At 33.2% G+C, this 21,188-nt stretch overlaps 1 protein-coding gene and 1 pseudogene across 1 annotated transcript; both read left to right on the plus strand.

The window, feature by feature from the left end:
• Nucleotides 1-17,100: 17,100 nt before the first annotated feature.
• Nucleotides 17,101-18,266, plus strand: LOC112098063 (annotated as a pseudogene).
• A 107-nt stretch (nucleotides 18,267-18,373) lies between these two features.
• Nucleotides 18,374-19,986, plus strand: LOC18041787 (protein HASTY 1). The gene is made up of 4 exons (XM_006432512.2): nucleotides 18,374-18,530; nucleotides 18,649-18,788; nucleotides 19,689-19,740; nucleotides 19,864-19,986. Exons 1-4 carry the CDS (start codon nucleotides 18,378-18,380, stop codon nucleotides 19,984-19,986), a joined length of 468 nt encoding a protein of 155 aa, XP_006432575.2. The 5' UTR covers nucleotides 18,374-18,377.
• The last annotated feature ends 1,202 nt before the right edge of the window (nucleotides 19,987-21,188 follow it).

Here is a 21,188-nt window from a genome sequence, read left to right on the forward strand (position 1 = left end):
TTCTGATCACCTTTTTATTCAATATTTTTACGAAGAACTATCATTGATGGATAGAAGTATGATAGATGCTGCTAGTGGAGGTGTGTTGGTGAACAAGACTCCTACTCAAGCAAGGGAGTTGATATCAAATATGGCTGCCAACGCACAACAATTTGGCAGCAGGCAAGATCCCACTTCAAGGAAGGTGAATGAGGTAAATATTTCTTCTGTTGAACAACGTTTAGATAAACTCACTTCTCTTGTGGAAAAAGTTTGTTGTAGGTAATGTGCAACAGGTGAAGACTTGTGGTATTTGTTACAATATGGGTCATTCAACTGATATGTGTCCTACACTTCAAGAAGAACCCGTTGAACAAGCCAATGCAGTTGGAGGATTTCCAGGCATGCCTCATAGGAGGTATGATCCTTATGCACAAACATACAATTCGGGATGGAAGGATCATCCCAACTTCAGCTATGGAGTTAGGCCGTCAGGATTCCCACAACAGTATCCACCAAGACAACCAGCACCTCCAAGTCAGGTATATCTCTTGAAGAAATTGTTAAATCGCTTGCGATTAACACTCAACAATTTCAGCAGGCAACTACAGCATGCATTCAGAACTTGGAGAACCAAATGAGTCAATTGGCGACTACAGTGAGCCGTCTGGAGTCTCAAGTATTAGGGAGATTGCCTTTACAATCTGAGGTGAATCCAAAGCAAAACGTTACTGCTGTCATCCTTAGAAGTGGGAAGGAGTTGCAAGAGCCTAGTAAGAAAGTGACAGAGCATGTAGAAGATGAGCTTCAGAAGAATGAATTGATGCCTCAATCTCAAGATGCACAACCCACCAGAGCGAAACCCCTATCTATTGTGATACCTCCTCATTTTCCAAGCCGGTTTGCAAAATCCAAGAAGGAGGAACAAGAGAAAGACATCCTTGAGACATTTCGCAAGGTTGAGGTAAATATTCCTTTATTAGATGCTATAAAACAAATACCTCGATATGCTAAAGTCCTTAAGGAACTATGCACCTCTAAGAGAAAATTAAGAGGAGATGAAAAAGTTCATATGGGGGAGAATGTTTCAGCAGTTCTCCAAAAGAAACTACCTCCTAAGTGCAAGGATCCAGGTATGTTTACTATCCCTTGCAAAATTGGTAATGTCAAAGTTGAAAATGCTATGTTAGATCTAGGAGCTTCTATTAATGTCATGCATCGTTCCATTTATTCATCTTTGAATGTTGGTCCATTAAAAGAAACTGGCGTGATAATTCAACTAGCTGATAGGTCTAATGCATATCCTGATGGGGTATTAGAAGATGTCCTAGTACAAGTTAATGAGTTGGTTTTTCCTGTTGATTTTTATGTACTTGATATGGAAGAGGATAACTTCTCTAATTCTGTCCCAATTTTGCTAGGAAGACCTTTTCTTAAGACTGCTAGGACTAAAATGGATGTACATAAAGGGACTCTCACTATGGAGTTTGATGGAGAGGTTATAGAATTCAATATGAATAATGCCATGAAATATCCTAGAGAGGAACATTCGTTATTTTCTATGGATGTTATTAACCCTATACCGTAGGAATTTTTTTTAAAGGAAAAGACGAAGACATTTCATGATAGAATGATTTTGAGAAAGGAGTTCTCTGTTGGTCAAAAAGTTCTTCTTTTTCATTCTAAGCTTAAACTTTTTCCAGGTAAATTACGTTCTTGCTGGGTTGGACCTTTTATTGTTACTAATGTTTTTCCTCATGGTGCAGTTGAGATTCAGAGTCCGACCTCTGACAAAGTTTTTAAAGTTAACGGTCATCGCTTAAAACCTTTTTATGAAGGTTTTTCGGTGAATATTGTGGAGGAAATGGCTCTCGAGAGTCCTATTTATGGAGATTGATGCATAAATGTGTCTAGCCAAAGACATAAAACAAGGCGCTTTTTGGGAGGCAACCCAAATGATTTGTTTATTTTGGTTTTTATTTTATCTTCTTTTAGTTTTGATTCAGATTTAAAAAAAAAAAATTTGTGTTTGCTTATTTTGGTCAGAAGAAATTTTTTGATAAGACGTGCCCACGTTTTAACTAATAAGTACTTCTGTAATTTTTAAAGTAAAATAGTTTTAAGGCGTGCCCACGTGCTTATTAAAAAAGTACTTCTGAAATTTTTGGTGTCTCAAAGTGATTCATCGCTAAAAAAAAAAAAAAAAAAAAATTTACTGTTCACAAAATCCCTAATTTTCCAGATCTTGTTTTCTTCTCCAGCCGCTTGCAGCACACCAGTGCGAACCAGCCCCAGCCCGAGCACGCAACCCAATAAGCGTCACCAGCAATCCCCCAACGCGCAGCAACAGCCGCAGCACGCAGATCCAGCGTCACCAGTTCGCAACATTAGTCCCAGCCCACACGCGCAACACAACCAGCACCAACCCGCGCAGCACAACCATCCGCGCGCAACTGAACCAACAGCCGTGTACCTGCAAGCTCCAGTCGAGCAGCAATAGTCCGCAACCAGCCTACGACCTGCATTCCAGCCGCGTGAATCGAAATCCGTGACAAGATGGAGCAGAATTTGGCCGCATACTTCAAGAGTGTGGGATTTATCCCACCATTCCCGCCAAGCCCATAGACGTTATGAGGATCAAAGCTCACAATTCAGGGAAGTTTTTGCCTTTAATCTTTTATCCTTACGCTTTAATTTTGATGTGAGCTTTGATTATCTTACATTGGGGACAATGTAAGTTCTTGGTGTGGGGGAGGGATTTTTGCATTATTGATGTCTGGAATTATTGTTTTCACTCTACTTATCTTTTTTTTCACTCTACTCATCCTTAAATGATTTTGGAGTTAGTATGCTTTATATATTATTATTTTTTTCTTTTCTTTTATTTATCACTACTTTTTTTTTCCATCTATCTCAAATTATTTACATCTATTTTTATTCTATCATACTCTTTCATCACTCACATTTTATCTTTCACTTTTCATCTTTCTCACTTCTTATCATTTTTACCTTTCCTTTTATATATCACTCATACCTTCTTCTCATTTTACACCACTATTGATGGTTGATTCATTTGAAGAATGTACATGATTTGATGGCAAATTTACCAACTTTGTGAGGATTTGAGCCTATGAGCAACCACTTTGCTCTAATATTTTTGTTATGTGAATATCAATCTTAGTTTGTTTATTCTAGAACTTGCTTTGTTATGCATGTTGAAGCTGCATTACGGGATTTTATGCATTAAAATGATAAGGGCAAACCCTTTTCCATTTTTCTATTCTCGCATTTTTTTTTCTCTACCTGAAGATCTTTATTTGCTATCTTTGCTTGAGCCTTAACCATTACCCATCTATTTCTCTCCGTCTACTTAACCATTTTTCTTCTTTTTGAGCCTCAATTTAAGGAGATTTTTGGACTCATTGTGTGGATATATTTTGTTGCTTTTTCTACCTTGTATTAAAGTTTCTTAATTAGATCAACAAGCATTATGCTTGAATTAAATTGTGCAAGGTTCGTTTCTTTTATTTGATTCATCAAAAAAAAAAAAAGAAAAAAAAATTGAAAAAAAAAATTCGAAAAAAAAAAAAGTTTACATTCGTGGTGACTTGAGTAGAAATAAGCATTTTGATATCATAAGTTCATTCAATGAGTTCATTCTTCTCATTTTGATCTCTTTTTCTTTCATTGACCTTTCTTTTTCATTTAACCTATTTAACCCCATTACAACCCTTTTAAGACCCTTAGATTTTTGCATTTTATTCATGTTTTGTGGATTGAGATGTGATATATGAGCAAGCTTATGGTAATAGCATTCTTTGATTTGATTTGAGTGCATAAATGATACCCTAAACACTTTGAGTGCATGGAGTGAAGTCATTGAGAGGGCTATTAAATCTTGTTGCACTTGAATTTTGAATGGATCTTCTTGGTGGTTAAATGTTCTTATTCTATCTTATGAGATTCTATGCTTTAAAAATCCTTGTCTCTCGAATGTTGATCGACTTAATTACTTGAGGTATGCTTGCTTAAAATTATTTTTAGATGAGTTGAGATGAGAATTGAGTGGAGATTTGGGATTAATCTTGAGTTATATGCTTGAGGACAAGCATCATCTTGGTATGGGGAAATTTGTTAGAGTGCAATTTATGCATTAGTTTTGCATTATTTACTTCCCTTAATATCGATGTTTTGCACTTAATAATAATGTTTTACTTGTGTTTTACTTTTGTAGGTGCAATTCTATTGATTGGTGATAAAATTGAGATAAAAGATGATGTTTAAGGATTATTGTTCCCTTGGAGAAATTATGAGCGGCAGAAGAACTTTGTTGATAAGGCGTGGGCGCGTGCTGTCAACTGCGGACCTGCAGTTTTTAGTTTAACGTGTTTTGTATTTTTGGCTATTTTTGTAATTACGAATTTAATATTTAAGATATTAGTATTTTATTTTAAATAGAACTCTAAAAGAGAAGAGAGAGAGAGTATTTAAGGAGGAATCTATTGTGAAAGAAAGGGGGATTTAAGATGGGAGAAAAAAAAGAAACCCTAGATCTAAACTTTTCTCTTCTCTTTATGAAGAACTAAACCTATTTTTCTGGTTGAAGGATAATGAAGCTTTGATTCATCACTACTGTGAGATCTTTCTTGTGCTTTAATTGTTTTATTACTTTTTGGGTATTTGTTTATTCTCTAAATTATTTTCATGATTATGTTTGTTCATTAGGTAATTGGCCACTATTTAATTATCAACTTAATCTATTGTCAATTAAAGGATTCATCGTATGAAGAATTTAATGTTTGTGACAAATAACATAGCAGAGAGTTGTGTTGTGAGAATAAACAATCTAATTTAAATGAATCATCATATGTGTTGATTAGGATTTGGGTCTCTCTGGTTTTTCAGGCTGTCAATTGATAAAATCCTATGATCGTATCTAGGGTTGTCTATTGATTAGGGAAATAACCAACGGTCGTACCTTGGTTATCGACTAGATAAGGAGAGATTGGCTATTAGAGGGTCTCAGTAGCTATAACCGGTCTATTCATGAGTAATAATAATCTATATTTGAATCAATGATCAGTAGTCGAATCAAGCTGAGTTAATTCCTTCAACCAGAGCTTTCTCCAATTTGAATCACAACTTTAATTTACATTCTTGTTATTTTAATTTGATTTTTATTATTGTCAACAAAACTCCCATTTTATGTTTTATGTTTTAAAAGGATTTAAATAATTCACATCTGCTTGTCATTCTGCTCCTCATTGAAATATTTTGTTCGATGCGTTCCTACTCCAATTTTTACTGGGACCACGACCTCATGACCAAAGACTAAGGTAAATGGGGTTTCTCCAGTTGCGGTTTTGTGTGTTGTCTAGTAGGCCCATAACACTCTTAGCAGATCATCAACCTACGCTCCCTTCTTCTCCCCCAACCTGGTTTTCAAGAGCTTTTTTATGATTTTGTTGGTTGCCTCCACCTGCCTATTCACCTGGGGATGTGCTGGAGAGCAAAATTTCAGTTCAGCACCCAAATTTTGGCAGAATTTCATGAAATTATAGTTGTCAAATTACCGCTCATTATCCGTTATAAGGGCGTAAGGGATCCCATATCTGCAAATAATATTCTTCCAGATGAACCCAATCGTCTTTTTCTCCGTAATTTGGCTTAAAGCCTCCACTTCTACCTACTTTGCAAAGTAATTTATAGCCACGATTGCATGCGTAGCAGCTCCCCGTCCTTTGGGCAAGGGACCAATTAGGTCGATCCCCAATTGTGCAAAAGGTCAAGGAGAAGACATAACAGTGAGTTTCTCTGGGGGCTGAGCAAGTACATCTGAAAAACTTTGGCAGCTTCTGCAATTTCTGGTCATTTCCCTTGCATCCTGGTACATGGTTAGCCAAAAGTACCCTTGCCACAACGCTTTGAACGCCAAAGCTCTTGCCTCAGAATGGTTGCCATATATCCCCTCCTGTATTTCTCGTAGCACATAATTTGCTTCCTCATCGTCTAAACATCTCAGAAGGGGTAAGGTGAATCCCTGTCAGTAAAGTATCCCATCGAGCAGCGTTTATCTAGCCGTTCAGCATTTCAGTTTTCTCACTTGCTTCCTATCCACCGATAAGCTCCCATTCCAGATATATGAGAGGATAGGATCTGATGCTTGGCGAAGTTTTGATCTCCACTGGAACTAACTTAGGCAGTTTCGGATCCGTCGTTGCCGCCATTCGAGCCAATATATCTGCTCGGGCTATCTGCTTTATCTCCACCTCTTGGAACAGTCCGACCATTTGCTTCGCCTTCTTCAAATAAAGCTCCATATTCTCACCTCTTGCTTGGAAATTTTCATTAAGCTGGTTACAAACAAGTTGTGAATCTGCTCGTATTTCAACTTTTTCTACTCACAACGCATGCGCTAGCTTAAGTCCAATGATGAAGGCTTCGTACTCTGCCTGGTTGCTCATGACTTGAAACTCAAATTTCACAACATAAGAGACCTTGACACCATTTGGACTGCGTATCACTACTCCTTCTCCAGATCCTTGTTCACTGCACGACTGTTCAACCATTATTAACTAGACCCCCTCCGACCTTGGGTCTTCAACTGATTTCTCTTCATGAATCCTTTCATTTGATTCTGTGCATTCTGTCACAAAGTCGGCCAAAGCTTGTGCTTTGATGGCCCATCGGGGTTGATAGACTATGTCAAACTCACTCAGTTCCACCGACCATTTGACTAAGCGGCCAGATGCCTTTGGTTTCAAAAGTGTTTGTCGAATGGGCTGATCAGTCATCACAACTATTTGGTGTGCCTGGAAGTACGGTCTCAACTTGCGCACTGCCATTACTAGGGCCAATGCCCATTTTTCCATTGTCGTGTATTTGGTCTCCGCATCCACAAAGGCCTTACTGGCATAATACACCGGATGCTGCGTTCATTCTTCTTCCCTCACCAACATTGAACTGGTAGCCCATTTCGAAACAACCAAGTGCAGGTACAATACGTCTCCCTCCTTTGGTGTCGATAATAACGAGGCTCGGGTGGGATATTCCTTTAATTGCTCGAACGCCTCCTCACATTCTGTTTTCCACTCTATTTTCCTTCTTTTCCTCATAATCTGGAAGAAGGGGTGGCACTTATCAGTTGCCTCCTAGATGAATCGATTTCTGTTATCTCCCTTATCTTCTCCGAGTTGGCTTCAATTCCTCGGTGGCTTACCATAAACCCCAAAAACTTTCCCAAGCCAACACCAAATGCACACTTCTCTATATTAAGTTTCATCTTGAACTCCTGTAGCAACTCGAAGGTTTCCTCTACGTGCTGTATATGCTCTGCTAGCTCTTTAGACTTCGTAATCATATCATCCATGTACACCTCCATAGTTCGTCCTATCAGAGACTTAAAGATTCGATTCACCAATCTCTAATATGTGGCCCCTGAATTTTTTAGACCGGACGGCATTACCCTGTAACAGAATAAACATATATTAGTAATAAATGTAATGTTCTCCTCATCCTGCTCGTCCATAGGTATTTGGTTGTATCTAGAGAATGCATCTATGAAGCTGAGCAAGCTACGACCAGCCATCGAATCAACCAGTTGGTCTATCTTTAGCAAAGGGAAGCCATTTTTCGAGCACGCTTTGTTGAGGTCCTTGAAGTCTATGCACATTCTCCACTTCCCATTTGTTTTCTTCACAAGTACTACATTAGAGATCCACTCCAAATAATTGGCCTCTTTAATAAACTTTGCCCGCAGCAGCATTTCTATCTCGGTATTTATGGCCTCGTATGACCAGGCGAACACATTTACATGAGACCGTAAGAACTCTACTAGCTCGTCCCTTAATCCATGGCTTAGACTGGACTCGATCTTTACAGTTCTACTCAGATGATCCTGCTTCACCACCACCTCCTCCAAGGTCTCAACTGGGTTCTATCGTCCCTTCTTAGAGTCCCCCTGGTTATCCAGTGCGGTGACCTGCAAGGTCTCCTTCGCAGCTGTGGCATAACAGCTCCTTGCCACCCTCTGGCCACCTTTTACTACACCTAATACCCCATTCACTATATACTTTAACGCCAAGTAGTGCATGGATACCACACACTAACTTATCCTCATAAATGGTCGCCCTAGTATCATATGTTAAGGACTATTTTCTTCTATTACAACGAAGTCCAGCATCATGATCCTTTCGAATGGTCTCGTGCCTATAGTAACTGGCAATTCAACGATCCCCAGTGGGGTCAACCGTCCACCTCCAAATCCCTTCAAGGAAGTGTTCGTGTGTTCCAACTTCAAATCCGTAATTCCCATCTCGTCCAAGGTGGATTTAAAGAGTATGTCGACTAAACTGCTTGTGTCCACCAGTATTTGCTGGAACTCTTTACCTGCCACTCTCGCCTTGATAACTGGGGCATCCTCGTGGGGGTATAAGACGCCCTCCTCATCATCGTCCATCCATATAATGGGAACTTGCCTCACCTTCACTTTCTCTGTGGCAGGTAAATTAAAAAATACCTCTTTGCCAGTCAAAGTATATCTCCCATAATTCTTCCTTACTCTGTTCGAGTCACCAGCCAGTGTCAACCCTCCTGCAATTACTCTGATAGCGGGCTGCTCACGCTCTAGGTCCCTCTCACTTGCTGCTCTCGCTGTGCATTGAGAATCCATGACAGGATATGAACCATTGACATACTCATCGAGATATCGGTTCCTCACCAGGTCTTCCACTTGATTTTTAAAATCACGACACTAACTGATGGTGTGCCCGTGAGTGCTATAAAACTTACAGAATCTATTTCTATCTCATTTGTGGGCTAGTTTGGCAACTGGGGTAGGGGGTACAGGAGGCCTCGCCCTTCAATCCTCTCATATAATTCCTCCAGCGAAATCTTCAACGGGGTGTACTGCTTGTATGCTAGGCTCTGGTCAATCAGTTGGACTTCTCGGCTGTCATGAAAATCATCGTGGGCTAGCATTAGGGGTGGTTGGTTTGGTCGGCTAGCCCTGGATGACATTGGGGCTGAAAATCATAATTATATTTTACATAAGCAACGTCTAATTCCAATTGCGTGTTGCATTTTACATAATTTTATTAGATGAGAAAATGCAAGAGATAAGTTGCTTAAGGACTTTACTGTACAAGATATGGTTACCAATGAAGAAAGAGATACTAGTATGTCATTTACTAATATTGATTTATCTCTAGCAAGTGTCAAAAATATGAAATAGGGATGACAAAATCCTCCATAGATTTGGGGCTCCACCCCAAATGTGTGAATTTTAAATAACTTTTGGGGAATAGAGTAGGGAATGGGGGAAAAATGATCCCCAAATTCTTAATAGAGTGGGGTTTGGTTTTGTACTCCCCACACCACCCCCACCCCCACCCCCACCCCAACCCCAATCCCCATTATATATAATTATTTTTCTAATTTTTTTAATAATTTTTGTTTTATCAACTACAATGTTAATTAGTAAATTTTATTTTTATTTTTACTTTATATAAACGGGCTATAACTAAAAGAAAACTCTACAATATAATTTGTATTCAACCCTAAAATATTGTTATGTTTTCTTTTCTTTCTTAAGATACTGCTCTCTTCAAATATTTTTCAAATTTGATATCATTTTAAGATCTTATTTCAACCATTTGGAGTTTTTTTAAATAATTTAAATATTTTATAATATGATAATGATTTTATTTAAGTTTTTAATTTTTAATTTAGTGAAATCAAGTATATATATCTACTATAAAATAAATAAATGGGAAATGATGTAGGGATGAAAAAATCATTCCCCACGTGGGGATTCCCCATCCCCACCCCACTATATTTATTGGGAAATGGTATGGGGATTGGAGACAAAATTTTTAATGGGGTAGGACTCCCCGCCCCCACCCCACCCCATTGCCATCCCTAAGATGAATGGTACAAGAGATAGAATTGCAACTTTTATGTGGCATGATCACACATGTAATGCATCATATCTACTATGAAATTTTTTATAATTATTTTGTTTAAATTATTTATGGTATGTTTTATATGTGTTACTTGAACAATTATTTTCTAACTACAAGTATAACTAAAATGTTTAGTAAATACTACTTTTGAAAATGGTACTACCGAACATATATTCTCTATTTTTATCATTTTCAATTATGTCTACCGAGCACATATTAGTGTTTTTAGTTTTAAAATATAGGATATAGAAAATGATACCAAATGTATATTTAATTTCAAAATACAGTAACTGCAAACACCATTTTCATTTTCATTTTTATTTTCTGAAAATACAAATTCAAAAATAATACTGAATAAATCCTAAAATGCTAGGTTAAACCAAGTTTCTCTGAGCTATTTGGTCAAAAATGTTACAAGCATATATAAAACTAACTAGTATATGCAATAACTTGCAAGGACAAATATATGAGGTTTATAGCAAGTTCTAAAACTTTTAAGGTAGCTTCTTTTGGAGCAAACCTCAGTTGTAGTTGGAGAATATGAGAATCAAATAAATTAAATGAATAAAAGGCTCGACCTTGAGCAAACAAGAATACAACTTTTTAGTGACTTAGCAGCTAGCACACATACAAAACAAGACAAAGAAACCAGCATTTCAACTATCTAAGTTTTGTATGAATGTCATGCCTACCACAAGCAATAATGACAAATAAGATTTGACTATTCCACAAAGTAGTATTAGTCTTGCATAAAGCTAATTAATCACCTAACTTGAATTAAAAAATAGGCCATTCTATAATACCATAATTAAAATTATGGCATTGATGCCTTAACAGTTATGGATCATTGGATTTAAATGAAAAATCTCCACCATTAATTCTTAATATGTAGGTAACCAATTACTTAAGTAGCAATTAATTATCTTTTTTAGTTCAAGTTGCAGGTTACATTTACTAATCTTATATGTGATTTACAAAATTAATATGTTATTTAAAATTTAATGTTGATTTGCAAGTTTAATGTAATATTTATAATTTTTTTGTTTTATTTATAATTCTAAAAACTAATTTACAACTCTTACATTAATTTTCCACTTTTACTTTCAATTATCAGTTCTATGTGTGATTTACAACATTTTTATCTTATTTCACACTTTATGTCAATTTATAAGTTTTATGTTTTTTTCACAATTCTAAAGACTAATTTACTACTCAAACATTAATTTAACCCTTTTGTTTCAATTTATTAGTCCTATGTGTGGTTTATAAACTTTTTGTTTCATTTCGCACTTAATGTTAATATTGTGAGTGTTGAAGCCCATGACCATCTGTAAGGTATCTGCCCAGTGGAACTAAAGAAGGTTGTGCTTGCGGAATCCCTACAAGCATCTGAATCTCCAACCAGGACCCAGGTAGGTGATTTGGAGTCGAATCCTTAGCAATAGAGGCGCCTGTATCATCGAATCGGGTCTCTATAGGTGATCCCCTAGTAAGCAAAGACCGTCTATCTGTGGATTTCGAAGTGATAGAAGGCTCCGTTAATGGATCTAAAGTTTGAATTGCAGCCGAAGTCTGGACTCCTTTCACTTTGTTAGGTGTCGTGCTCTAGTGTTTGAGATGAAATCTCGAATTGGTCTCACGGCATGCCTTAGTAGTGTGACTGAGTTGCTTATAAGAAGCACAGTAGGGTGGGATTTTCTCAAAGTTAACACTCTGCCAAAATCTAGAATCGCCCACCCATTTTTCCTTCAATTTACTAATCTTATGTGTATTGTTTATAAAATCTTTGTTTCATTTTACACTTAATATCAATCTACAAGTTATATATTCTCTTTATAAGTTTATATTTTTTTACAATTCTGGAGACCAATTTACCAGTCCAACATCAACTTACCCCTTTTTCATTCAATTTACTAATCCTATGTGTGGTTTACAAAATTTTTGTTTCATTTCATACTTAATGTCAATTTACAATTTTTTATATTATTTTTCTATGTTTTTTTTTTAATTCTGAAGATCAATTTGCCACTTCAACATTAATTTACCATTTTTTCCTTCAATTTACTAGTCTTGTGTATGGTTTACAAAATCTTTGTTCCATTTCACATATAATGCCAATTTACAAATTTTATGTTCTTTTTCTAAGTTTTTTATTTTAGTACAATTATGAAGAATTTACTACTCCAACACTAATTTATTCCTTTTTTCTTCAATTTAGTAGTTCTATGTGTGCTTTACAAAATTTTTGTTTCATTTCATACTTAATCTCAATTTATAAGTTTTATGTTATTTTTCTAAGTTTTTTATTTTTTTTACAATTCTGAAGATCAATTTACCACTCTAATATTGATTTACCCATTTTTCCTTCAATTTACTAGTCCTATGTAACGTTTACAAAATCTTTATTTCATTTCACACTTAATGTCAATTTACAAGTTTTATGTTCTTTTTCTTTTTTTTTTTCACAATTCTGAAGACCAATTTACTACTCCAACATTAATTTACCCATTTTCCTTTAATTTACTAGTTTTATGTGTGGTTTATAAATTTGTTTCATTAACTTACAAGTTTTATGTTATTTTTCTAAGTTTTTTATTATTTTAAAATTCTGAAGACTAATTTATTACTCTAATATTAATTTACCCTTTTTCCTTTAATTTAATAGTCCTATGAGTAGTTACAAAATTTTGGTTTCATTTCGCACTTAATCAAATTTAGATTCATTAGTTTGGTTTTGAGTTTCAGACTTAATCAGAATTTAGAGAAAATTGAGTAAAATAATGCTCGCATGAGGTTTCCGAGTAAGTTAGGTGACCCGAATTTAGTGTAAAATTGGTTGAGAGATGAATTATTGGCATTGTTTTGAAAGTATTTGAAAACCTTTTTGTGTATTTGAATTATTCGCATTGTTTTGAAAGTATTTGAAAACATTTTTGTGTATTTAATAATTTTAGATAATATCATATTAAAATGATAGTAAGAGATTTAAAGTAAGTATGAATTTAATTGATGAGTTCATGATGGATATACAATAGGTTTGCATCTTAATTTTTGTTTTTATTTATCCAAAGTAGTTATAGATCATTATTATTAGGAGTGGACACCGGTTTGGAACGGTTTGATTTTAGAATAAATCAAAATTTGTAGTTCGGCTTAGTTTGGAAATTTTAAAAAATCAATTTCAAAATTTCCCTTAGATTCGCTTTTTTTATTAATCCATTCAGTCTTTTTAGTTATAAAAAACCGAACCAAATTTGAAAAATCAAATCGAAACCAAAAACCAAACTGAATCGATCCAATTCTACCCTCCCTAAACACCTTGTGGCATTTCTTTAATTTAGAAATTAGTTTTTTGATTTTTCGGTTCAGTTTTTGGATTTAAAATTTTGAAAGAAAAACTAAACTGGAGTATTTGATTTTATACCGAACTGGTATATTTAGCCTCTTCTAAGAAAAGTTCCAAAGCGAACTCCCAGAAAATCAAACCAAACATATAATTTTTCGAGTCCATATCAGTTTTGTCCATCCTTAATTATTATTATTTTTCTTGAATCTGGATATAGACCAAGAAACATAAATATATGACGGATTTGGGAAAAAAATAATCATATCATACAAACTCTAGTATAATCTTATTTTCTACAAGCTGATGTAACATAATTCATTTAGTTGAATTAATAGTTGTTGACCTACATTATTTATTTTTATTATTTTGTAATTTCATTCAACCAATGAATTTATACTATATCAATTTATATAAAATACGTTTATACAAGAGTTTATAGCTTCGCTTATAAAACAATGTTAGATTAAAACAATAAATGAAATATATAAAGATATCATTAAATTTAAAAGAGTCAATGTGTCAAAAAATGCCTCATTATTTGAGATAAAAAAATCGAAATAATTTCAAAATCAATAATGATAGAAGCACAAGCATTTTATACAAATTAGGATGAACAAATATATTTGGCATGAATAAATTAATTGAATAGTGATAACATTTAGTTTTTTAATTATGTTACGTGTACACACACACACACATATAATAAAATCAAATTTATCTTTAATTTAATTAAAAAAATAATGTCATAACAATTATGATATCTTCAACAATAAAAAAATATTTAAAATTTAAAATTCACTCATTATTTTTTATATAATATTCATTTTTTCCATTTTCTAAAAAAGACGGTAAAATAATATGTCTCTCAAGTTTCAATGTCACCATAGAAGAAAGGGAAAAGAAAATCGGGAAAAAAAAAAAAGCACTCTCTCCATTTTTCATTCCCAAATCTGACTCGCTCTCTCAATTCTCCAAAATACAAGGCCAAGATCCGCCAAATCCAAACCCGAATCCAGTTTGATGAGTCTGAAGAAGTCTAAAATAAAGCTGGAGCGAGCTTGGTTTACTGAAAGAGTAATGGTAGATGTGGTTCTTGTGTTCAATCATCAACTTCAACTCATGCCAATGAGCTATTATGTCAATTACACTTGCATTAGGCTTAATAATCAATTATGAGAAACTGTGAAATTTGATTAATGATTGGAATCCGGCTACGGTGCAACTGTGGTACCGCGACATAGTTGCATCCAGCCGTTGAATCCACTTGGATCCATAGTTGCACCCCTTCATCTAAGTAGATCCAACGGCTGGGTGCTACTGTGGTACGGTACCACAATTGCACCGCGCCACAGTTGCACCGCAGCCAAGTCCTAATGATTGATGATGAGTTTTAAGTGTTATTGTTTGTATATTTGCTTTCTTATGTTATGGGTCCTACATTAGGAAGCTTCCAAGTTATTGCCAACATGTTTTAAGTGTTATTGTTTGGGATGAATTATGGTGCAATGGTTGCAGCATACCACTCAGTTTTGTCTTTTTTAATTAATTACATACCAATACTTATATTTTATAAAAAATTGAATAAACACTAGAAGTTACAAATTTTTATATATGAGTCCTCTTTTGGGATAAAATAAGTTTTTTAAAAAATTAATTGTTACTATTATTATATTTATTAATGTCATTATTATTATATTATTATTATTGTTATTATTATTAAAATTTATTATTTTAATTATTGTCATGTATTATTATTACTACCATAAATGTCATCATTATTAATATTATTAATAATATTATTATTATCATTAAAACTTATTAATTTATTATTTTAATTATTATGTATTATTATTGTTGTCATTAATTATTATTATTATCATGAAATTAATTTATTTTATTATTTTATTGTTACAATTACTTTAATTAAGTCATTATTGTTATTTATTAAATTTATTATTTTAATTACTATTATTAAAATATATTAAATTTATTATTTTAATCATTATTAATTATTGTTATTATTATTTTATTAATAGTAATATTATTAAAATTATTAAATTTAATATTTTAATTATTGTCATGTATTATTATTACTACCATAAATGTCATCATTATTAATATTATTAATAATATTATTATTATCATTAAAATTTATTATTTTATCATTTTAATTATTATGTATTATTATTACTGTCATCAATTATTATTATTATGAAATTAATTAATTTTATTGTTTTAATTGTTACAATTACTTTAATTAACTCATTATTGTTATTTATTAATTTTTTTATTTTTATTACTATTATTAAAATAAATTAAATTTATTATTTCAATTATTATTAATTATTGTTATTATTATTTTATTAATAGTAATATTATTAAAATTATTAATTTTAATATTTTAATTATTGTGATGTATTTTTATTACTACCATAAATGTCATCATTATTAACATGATTAATATTATTATTATCATTAAAATTTATTATTTTAATTATTATGTATTATTATTGTTGTCATTAATTATTATTATTATGAAATTAATTAATTTTATTATTTTAATTGTTACAATTACTTTAATTAAGTCATTATTATTATTTATTTATTTTATTATTTTATTACAATTATTAAAATATATATAATTTATTATTTTAATTATTATATTATTATTAATATTGTCAACATCATCATCATTGGTATTATTAAACTTCATAGATTTTTTTTAAGTAATATTGTTGTCATTATTATTATTTTGCCTTAAGTAAATTTTTTTAAAATTTTAATTTTTATGATTTTGAAATAAATAGTAGAGACTTAAGTGTTAATAACCAATTAAACACATACCAGTCGTCGAACACTTTAGCCATTAGTGCTGCGTTTACTTTTTGAATTGGAGTGGGAATCCTGAGGAGTGGGAATCCTTAGATTAGGAGTGTGGAGTGAGAGTGAGAGTATGGTGTTTACTTAGACTAAATGAAAGTATGGATTGTCAATTAGAATCTCAATTATTTGTTTACTTTGTCTTGGATTGGGAGTAAATTGTTTTAAATTACAATTTTATCCTTATGTACAGAATTATAATTTGTAATTAAAAAATTAATAAAAAATATATTTAGAAAATAAAATAAATATTTTATTATATTTATAAATTAATAATAATTACTAATATTCTTAATTATGTAAATCATAATTTTTTATTAATTTTAATTTAAATTATGTGAATAAAAATTATTAATAATAGCAACACAAATGAAATATTATTATTGATAATATAGTACAAAATTAATATTTTTAGAATAAAATATTTATTATTATTAAATAAATAAATAATTAATATTTATTAAAATTAATGTTTAATATTATTAATTTAAATATAATATTTATTTATTTTTATTTTATGAAATTTAATAAAATAAATATGATATAATTATTATTTTTAATAAATATGATATTATTTATTTTATGAAATATTATTTATTTTATGAAATATTATTTATTTATTTTATTAAATATTATTTATTTATTTTAATTTTATAAGGATAAAATGGGAAGAGGGGGGAGTGGATTCCCACTCCCACCTCCCCCAATGGGAGTGGGAATCCCACTCCCCACTCCAAATTTGGATGGGACCCACGGATTCCCACTCCCACTCTCCCTTTTTTTAAGGTAAGTAAATACTGGAGTGGGAGGAATCCACACTCCACACTCCCACTCCAGAAAATAAACACTACCTAGATCTATTAGCTATATCAGAAAAGGACAAGATTTGAGTACCGTGCAACTGTTGCAGAGTAGGCGGACCCTTTTGTTTGCATGTTTGCTTTCTTATGTTATGGGTCCTACATTAGGAAGCTTCCAAGTTATTGCCAACATGTTTGTGGGTTTGAGAATTCTCTTGTGACAAAATTCTATGGCGTGCATTGGGTTAAGCCAATTGGAAACATTTGTCTTTGGAAATCAGACCTGCTTCATTGTCATGGGCAATTTGTTCTGCTCGGGTTATAGAATCCATCGACATTTTGCCCTTAAAGGATCCTCACATGGGCGCTCAGTAGATAAGCCTTTGGAGGAGATTGATGAAACCACTACTCTAAAGGACCTGGATCTCAATTTTGTGTTTTTCCTCCAATGAAATTGTTACCGAGAACTCATAAAGTACGTTTGTGGACTCTTCATTGTCATTTTTCTGCTTGTTGGCATTTGAATCTCCCTGGCTTATTCTTTTAATATTCTAACATTTATTGTAATCTTATCTTAATATTTTTCGGGCAAATTGAACGAGATTGTGAGTTCTTCGAGGCTGAGAGAATCATGGATTATAGTCTTATGGCTGGCCTTCACTTCCATGACAAAACTGCAGGTGACAAAATGGGGTTGTTACAATTTTATTATTTTAATTTATGGGCAGTTAAACTGTCGCGGCAATTTGAATGTTGAGTCTAATTTTTGTATCCCTCTCTGCAGGCACAAGCATCCTTATTAAAATGAGAAGTATATGCGGGCTGTCGCTTCCTTGAGGCAGAGCTACAGGACAGGGACCAGATTTTATCTGGCCAGTATGTTTTTTCTTTTTTTCCGTCTTTACTTCTAGCCATTAATGCTTATCTGAAATTTAATTATTATTTTAGGAAATCAAATAATCAAGAAAACGTCCCCATGGACTTGAAATCCTTTGCCTTAAATATTAACAACTGGTAAAACATGCTGTGGCCGGACTTTCTATATTTGATATGATTGCATGAAAGGTGGCAATAATATATAACTTGATTTTGATAATACCCAGTGGAACAAATTAAAAGTTGCTTGGGTTATCTTGGCGATTTTGGGGGGGTGATGCTGAAGACAATAGTTGGTTGTGGGGCATGAACAGGATGTGGTCGTTGACTCCTTCTGATGTTAGATAAGAACTAATAAGGCTTAACTTGATAATTGTTTCCCATGACAGGTGCAAACATTGCTTTTACTACTGGAGAGTGTGATATTCCTTCTACTATTCCCAGCTCAGCTTTTTTGCAGCAACAAAACATGATGGTATTACTTTATACAATACCACTTTGTTTGTTTTGAATAATATTACTTAATCAAATAATATGCAACTCTGGCAATTTGTTCCGAAAGATCTGTTTTCTGCTATTATCCGATGTCTCGCTCTTGAGGCAAATGCTGTTACTAGTGCTGATCTGGTTGGTCTTTGTCGTGAGATATTTATATATATGCGTGATAGAGATCCTGGTCCGAGACAGGTTAGTTCTATAATTCATCACATATAGATTGTGAGTCTGGGATAAGCTTTGATTACAGTAGTTGCTCAACAACCTGGTGATGGAAGTATTTTTCTTTTTTTTTCTTGGGTTTTTCCAGGTTCCACTTTCTCTCCTTTGTATTAACCCACAAGATTTGCTAGCTTTTGAAGATGCTTTAACAAAGACAGCTAGTCTTAATGAAGAAAAGCAGTGCATGAGGAGTTTGCTTATATTAGGTACTAGGAACAAGTTGAATCTGTTTTTTTACCTCCTTCTTCTTTATATTTGTACTCCTTTTCTGTTCTTTCTTTCTAAGCAACATCGTTTCGATTCTCTGCTCTGGAACAGAGTCATCAGAGACTTTGGATTTCTAATTTTCTTTACTTGAAATGAACCCAAAATCTTATCATTATCTTATTCACAAAAATTCTATTTGAACGTGTGATCTCTTCAAGTGTTAATTATAAAAGGTACAGATTTTATATTAGGCTCATGAAAGGAATATTGTATTGAAACTTGACGTAACAATTTCCTTTCAAACACCAACATTCACACATAAGAAACTGCACATGCTTAATCTCCTCAAGATTCTAATTATTAATATGATTGAGAAAGGAAATGTAAGAAGGAAATTTATTATTTTTGAAAGTCTATTTGAATCAAATTCTTTGGATTTCTAAATGAGTATGCCGATTGCAGACCATTGACCAAGACATAATGGATTCAGTGCAACCGACCTGATGGAGCTATGTATATCTGATAAGAGCTATAGCAATGTAATATGTAAATTAGAATTAATATGTTTCTAGTTGACCATAAGCTTGGAGACTGCATTGCACATAAGATTAAGTTGAGTCCACCTCTTCAAAGAATTCCTATCAAACACCGTTAATGTGCTACTTGGATTTCTTGGCATATTTTTATCCCTTTTTCTTGTTGGATGTTGGATTCCAAGCTGAATATCACCATTGGGCCATACGAGATATGTGAAGAGGCAATTTTTGGGTACAAGGTAAAATTTTATAAAGAATTAGTATAGTGTATTTGTACGATTTTCAAGTAACAAGAATAGAAAATAAATTACACCAAAAAAAAAAGCTCATCTGTACTTGAAATTACAGCAAGAATAGCTCATTAGTCGTACTGTATTTATATTAGGCAAACATTTGAAGCATTTATTGGGATTCAGGATGACAAAGCAACAGCCCAAGTAAAACTCTTTGGTGATAATTTATAGGTGCTTTTAAGGATTCAATTTGTAACCATTTTTTGTCATCATTATTTTGGTTATAAATAAGCTTCTTCACTGACTTCTCTTCTATTTTGGATTCAGGAACTGCAAGAACATCACTCAGCTATGGAAGAAACAAAACCTGATATAATTGGCCTTTTGATTGCTGAACTTTCTAATCATCAAGGTAAGAAAGAATATTGCATTGCCACTGTAATTATGTGAAATATGTGCATTCAATATAAGGGGGCATTTCCTTAACAACTGGGCTAGTGCCAACTCGGGCATATAAGGCAAGAGTCATTGCTAGAATTTTGAAAAGTTCAAGTTACGAAACAAATTAAACTTTGTCCAATAAGAATTCCTAGCTGAAAAGCCCTGGACCAAGAGAAATGAAGAAAAACAAAAAAGAAGAAAGAGCAACACAACAGAAGTAAATAAAATAACCAAAGAAAAGATCCCATTAACAAGAACAGCGTATTTGTATGAAGAAACAAACTTGTATAGAAAGGTAGTGTTCCAAACAGAAATATAACTCAACAAATCAGACAAAATTAACATGTTAATAAATAAATAATCTACAAAAATAAAGTGAAGAAAGAATGGAAACTTTAAATAACAGATATTGATAAAATCAACTTTAAGATATCACTAAAGCATTTAAGTTTTACATCATGTTGTTAGAGTTACATCATGCATATATAAAAAATTACTAATTCTTGTGTCCAGAAAACATAATAAAAGTGCAACCCTAAGGAATCAATATAATGATTCCAATGGTTGATATGAGTTTAATTAATAAATAATTAAAAAAATTCACAAAACCTTAAACCTGTAGAAACGATAACAAGCACACATTCCAATCCGGCCATATATATTTGTTGGGGAAAAAAAAAAGGAAAAAGTCTCTCACCTCATGCGTGCTGCGGAAGCTAATTCCTCTCTTCTCTTCTTATTTGATAACAGTGAACGGCACGGTGAACAGCGCCACATGCACAACCTCCCAGCCCTACTCCCTCAGTCTCGCCCTCTCACCTGACGCGGGCTCGTGGGCAACGGAATCAAAATCCCTAATTATTAATTCCTCTCCTCTTCTGCTTCCACAATAGTCAAACGGCAGCACAACTTCCACAATGGTCAACGGCGGCTGTGATTTTTAGGTATTTTGCCTAACTCTAAACTGATCTCATGGCCTTTCAATTCTTTATTTTTGCTCATTGCTTTTTTTTTTTTTTGGTTTACTTATTTTTTTTGCGCACACTATCACAATCCTTGCCATTAAACAAACCCTAATAGCCATTGGCCACCACTGACATGCGTGAATGTCCAATCTCTTTGCCGCAATTGCTATTCTTTGTTGACATCATGAAGAAATTGGGTATGATGTTAATCTATGACGCATGCTACCAAAAGATACTGAGAACTAA

The sequence above is a fragment of the Citrus clementina genome, unplaced genomic scaffold (assembly GCF_000493195.1).
Source record: "Citrus clementina cultivar Clemenules unplaced genomic scaffold, Citrus_clementina_v1.0 scaffold_5, whole genome shotgun sequence".
Taxonomy (NCBI): domain Eukaryota; kingdom Viridiplantae; phylum Streptophyta; class Magnoliopsida; order Sapindales; family Rutaceae; genus Citrus; species Citrus x clementina.

Coding starts and splice junctions, on each gene's coding strand:
- LOC18041787 (XM_006432512.2), top strand. CDS start 18,378: ATGCAACTCTGGCAATTTGTTCCGAAAGATCTGTTTTCTGCTATTATC. Junction 18,531..18,648: donor GAGATCCTGGTCCGAGACAG/GTTAGTTCTATA, acceptor GGGTTTTTCCAG/GTTCCACTTTCTCTCCTTTG. Junction 19,741..19,863: donor ATGACAAAGCAACAGCCCAA/GTAAAACTCTTT, acceptor TTTTGGATTCAG/GAACTGCAAGAACATCACTC.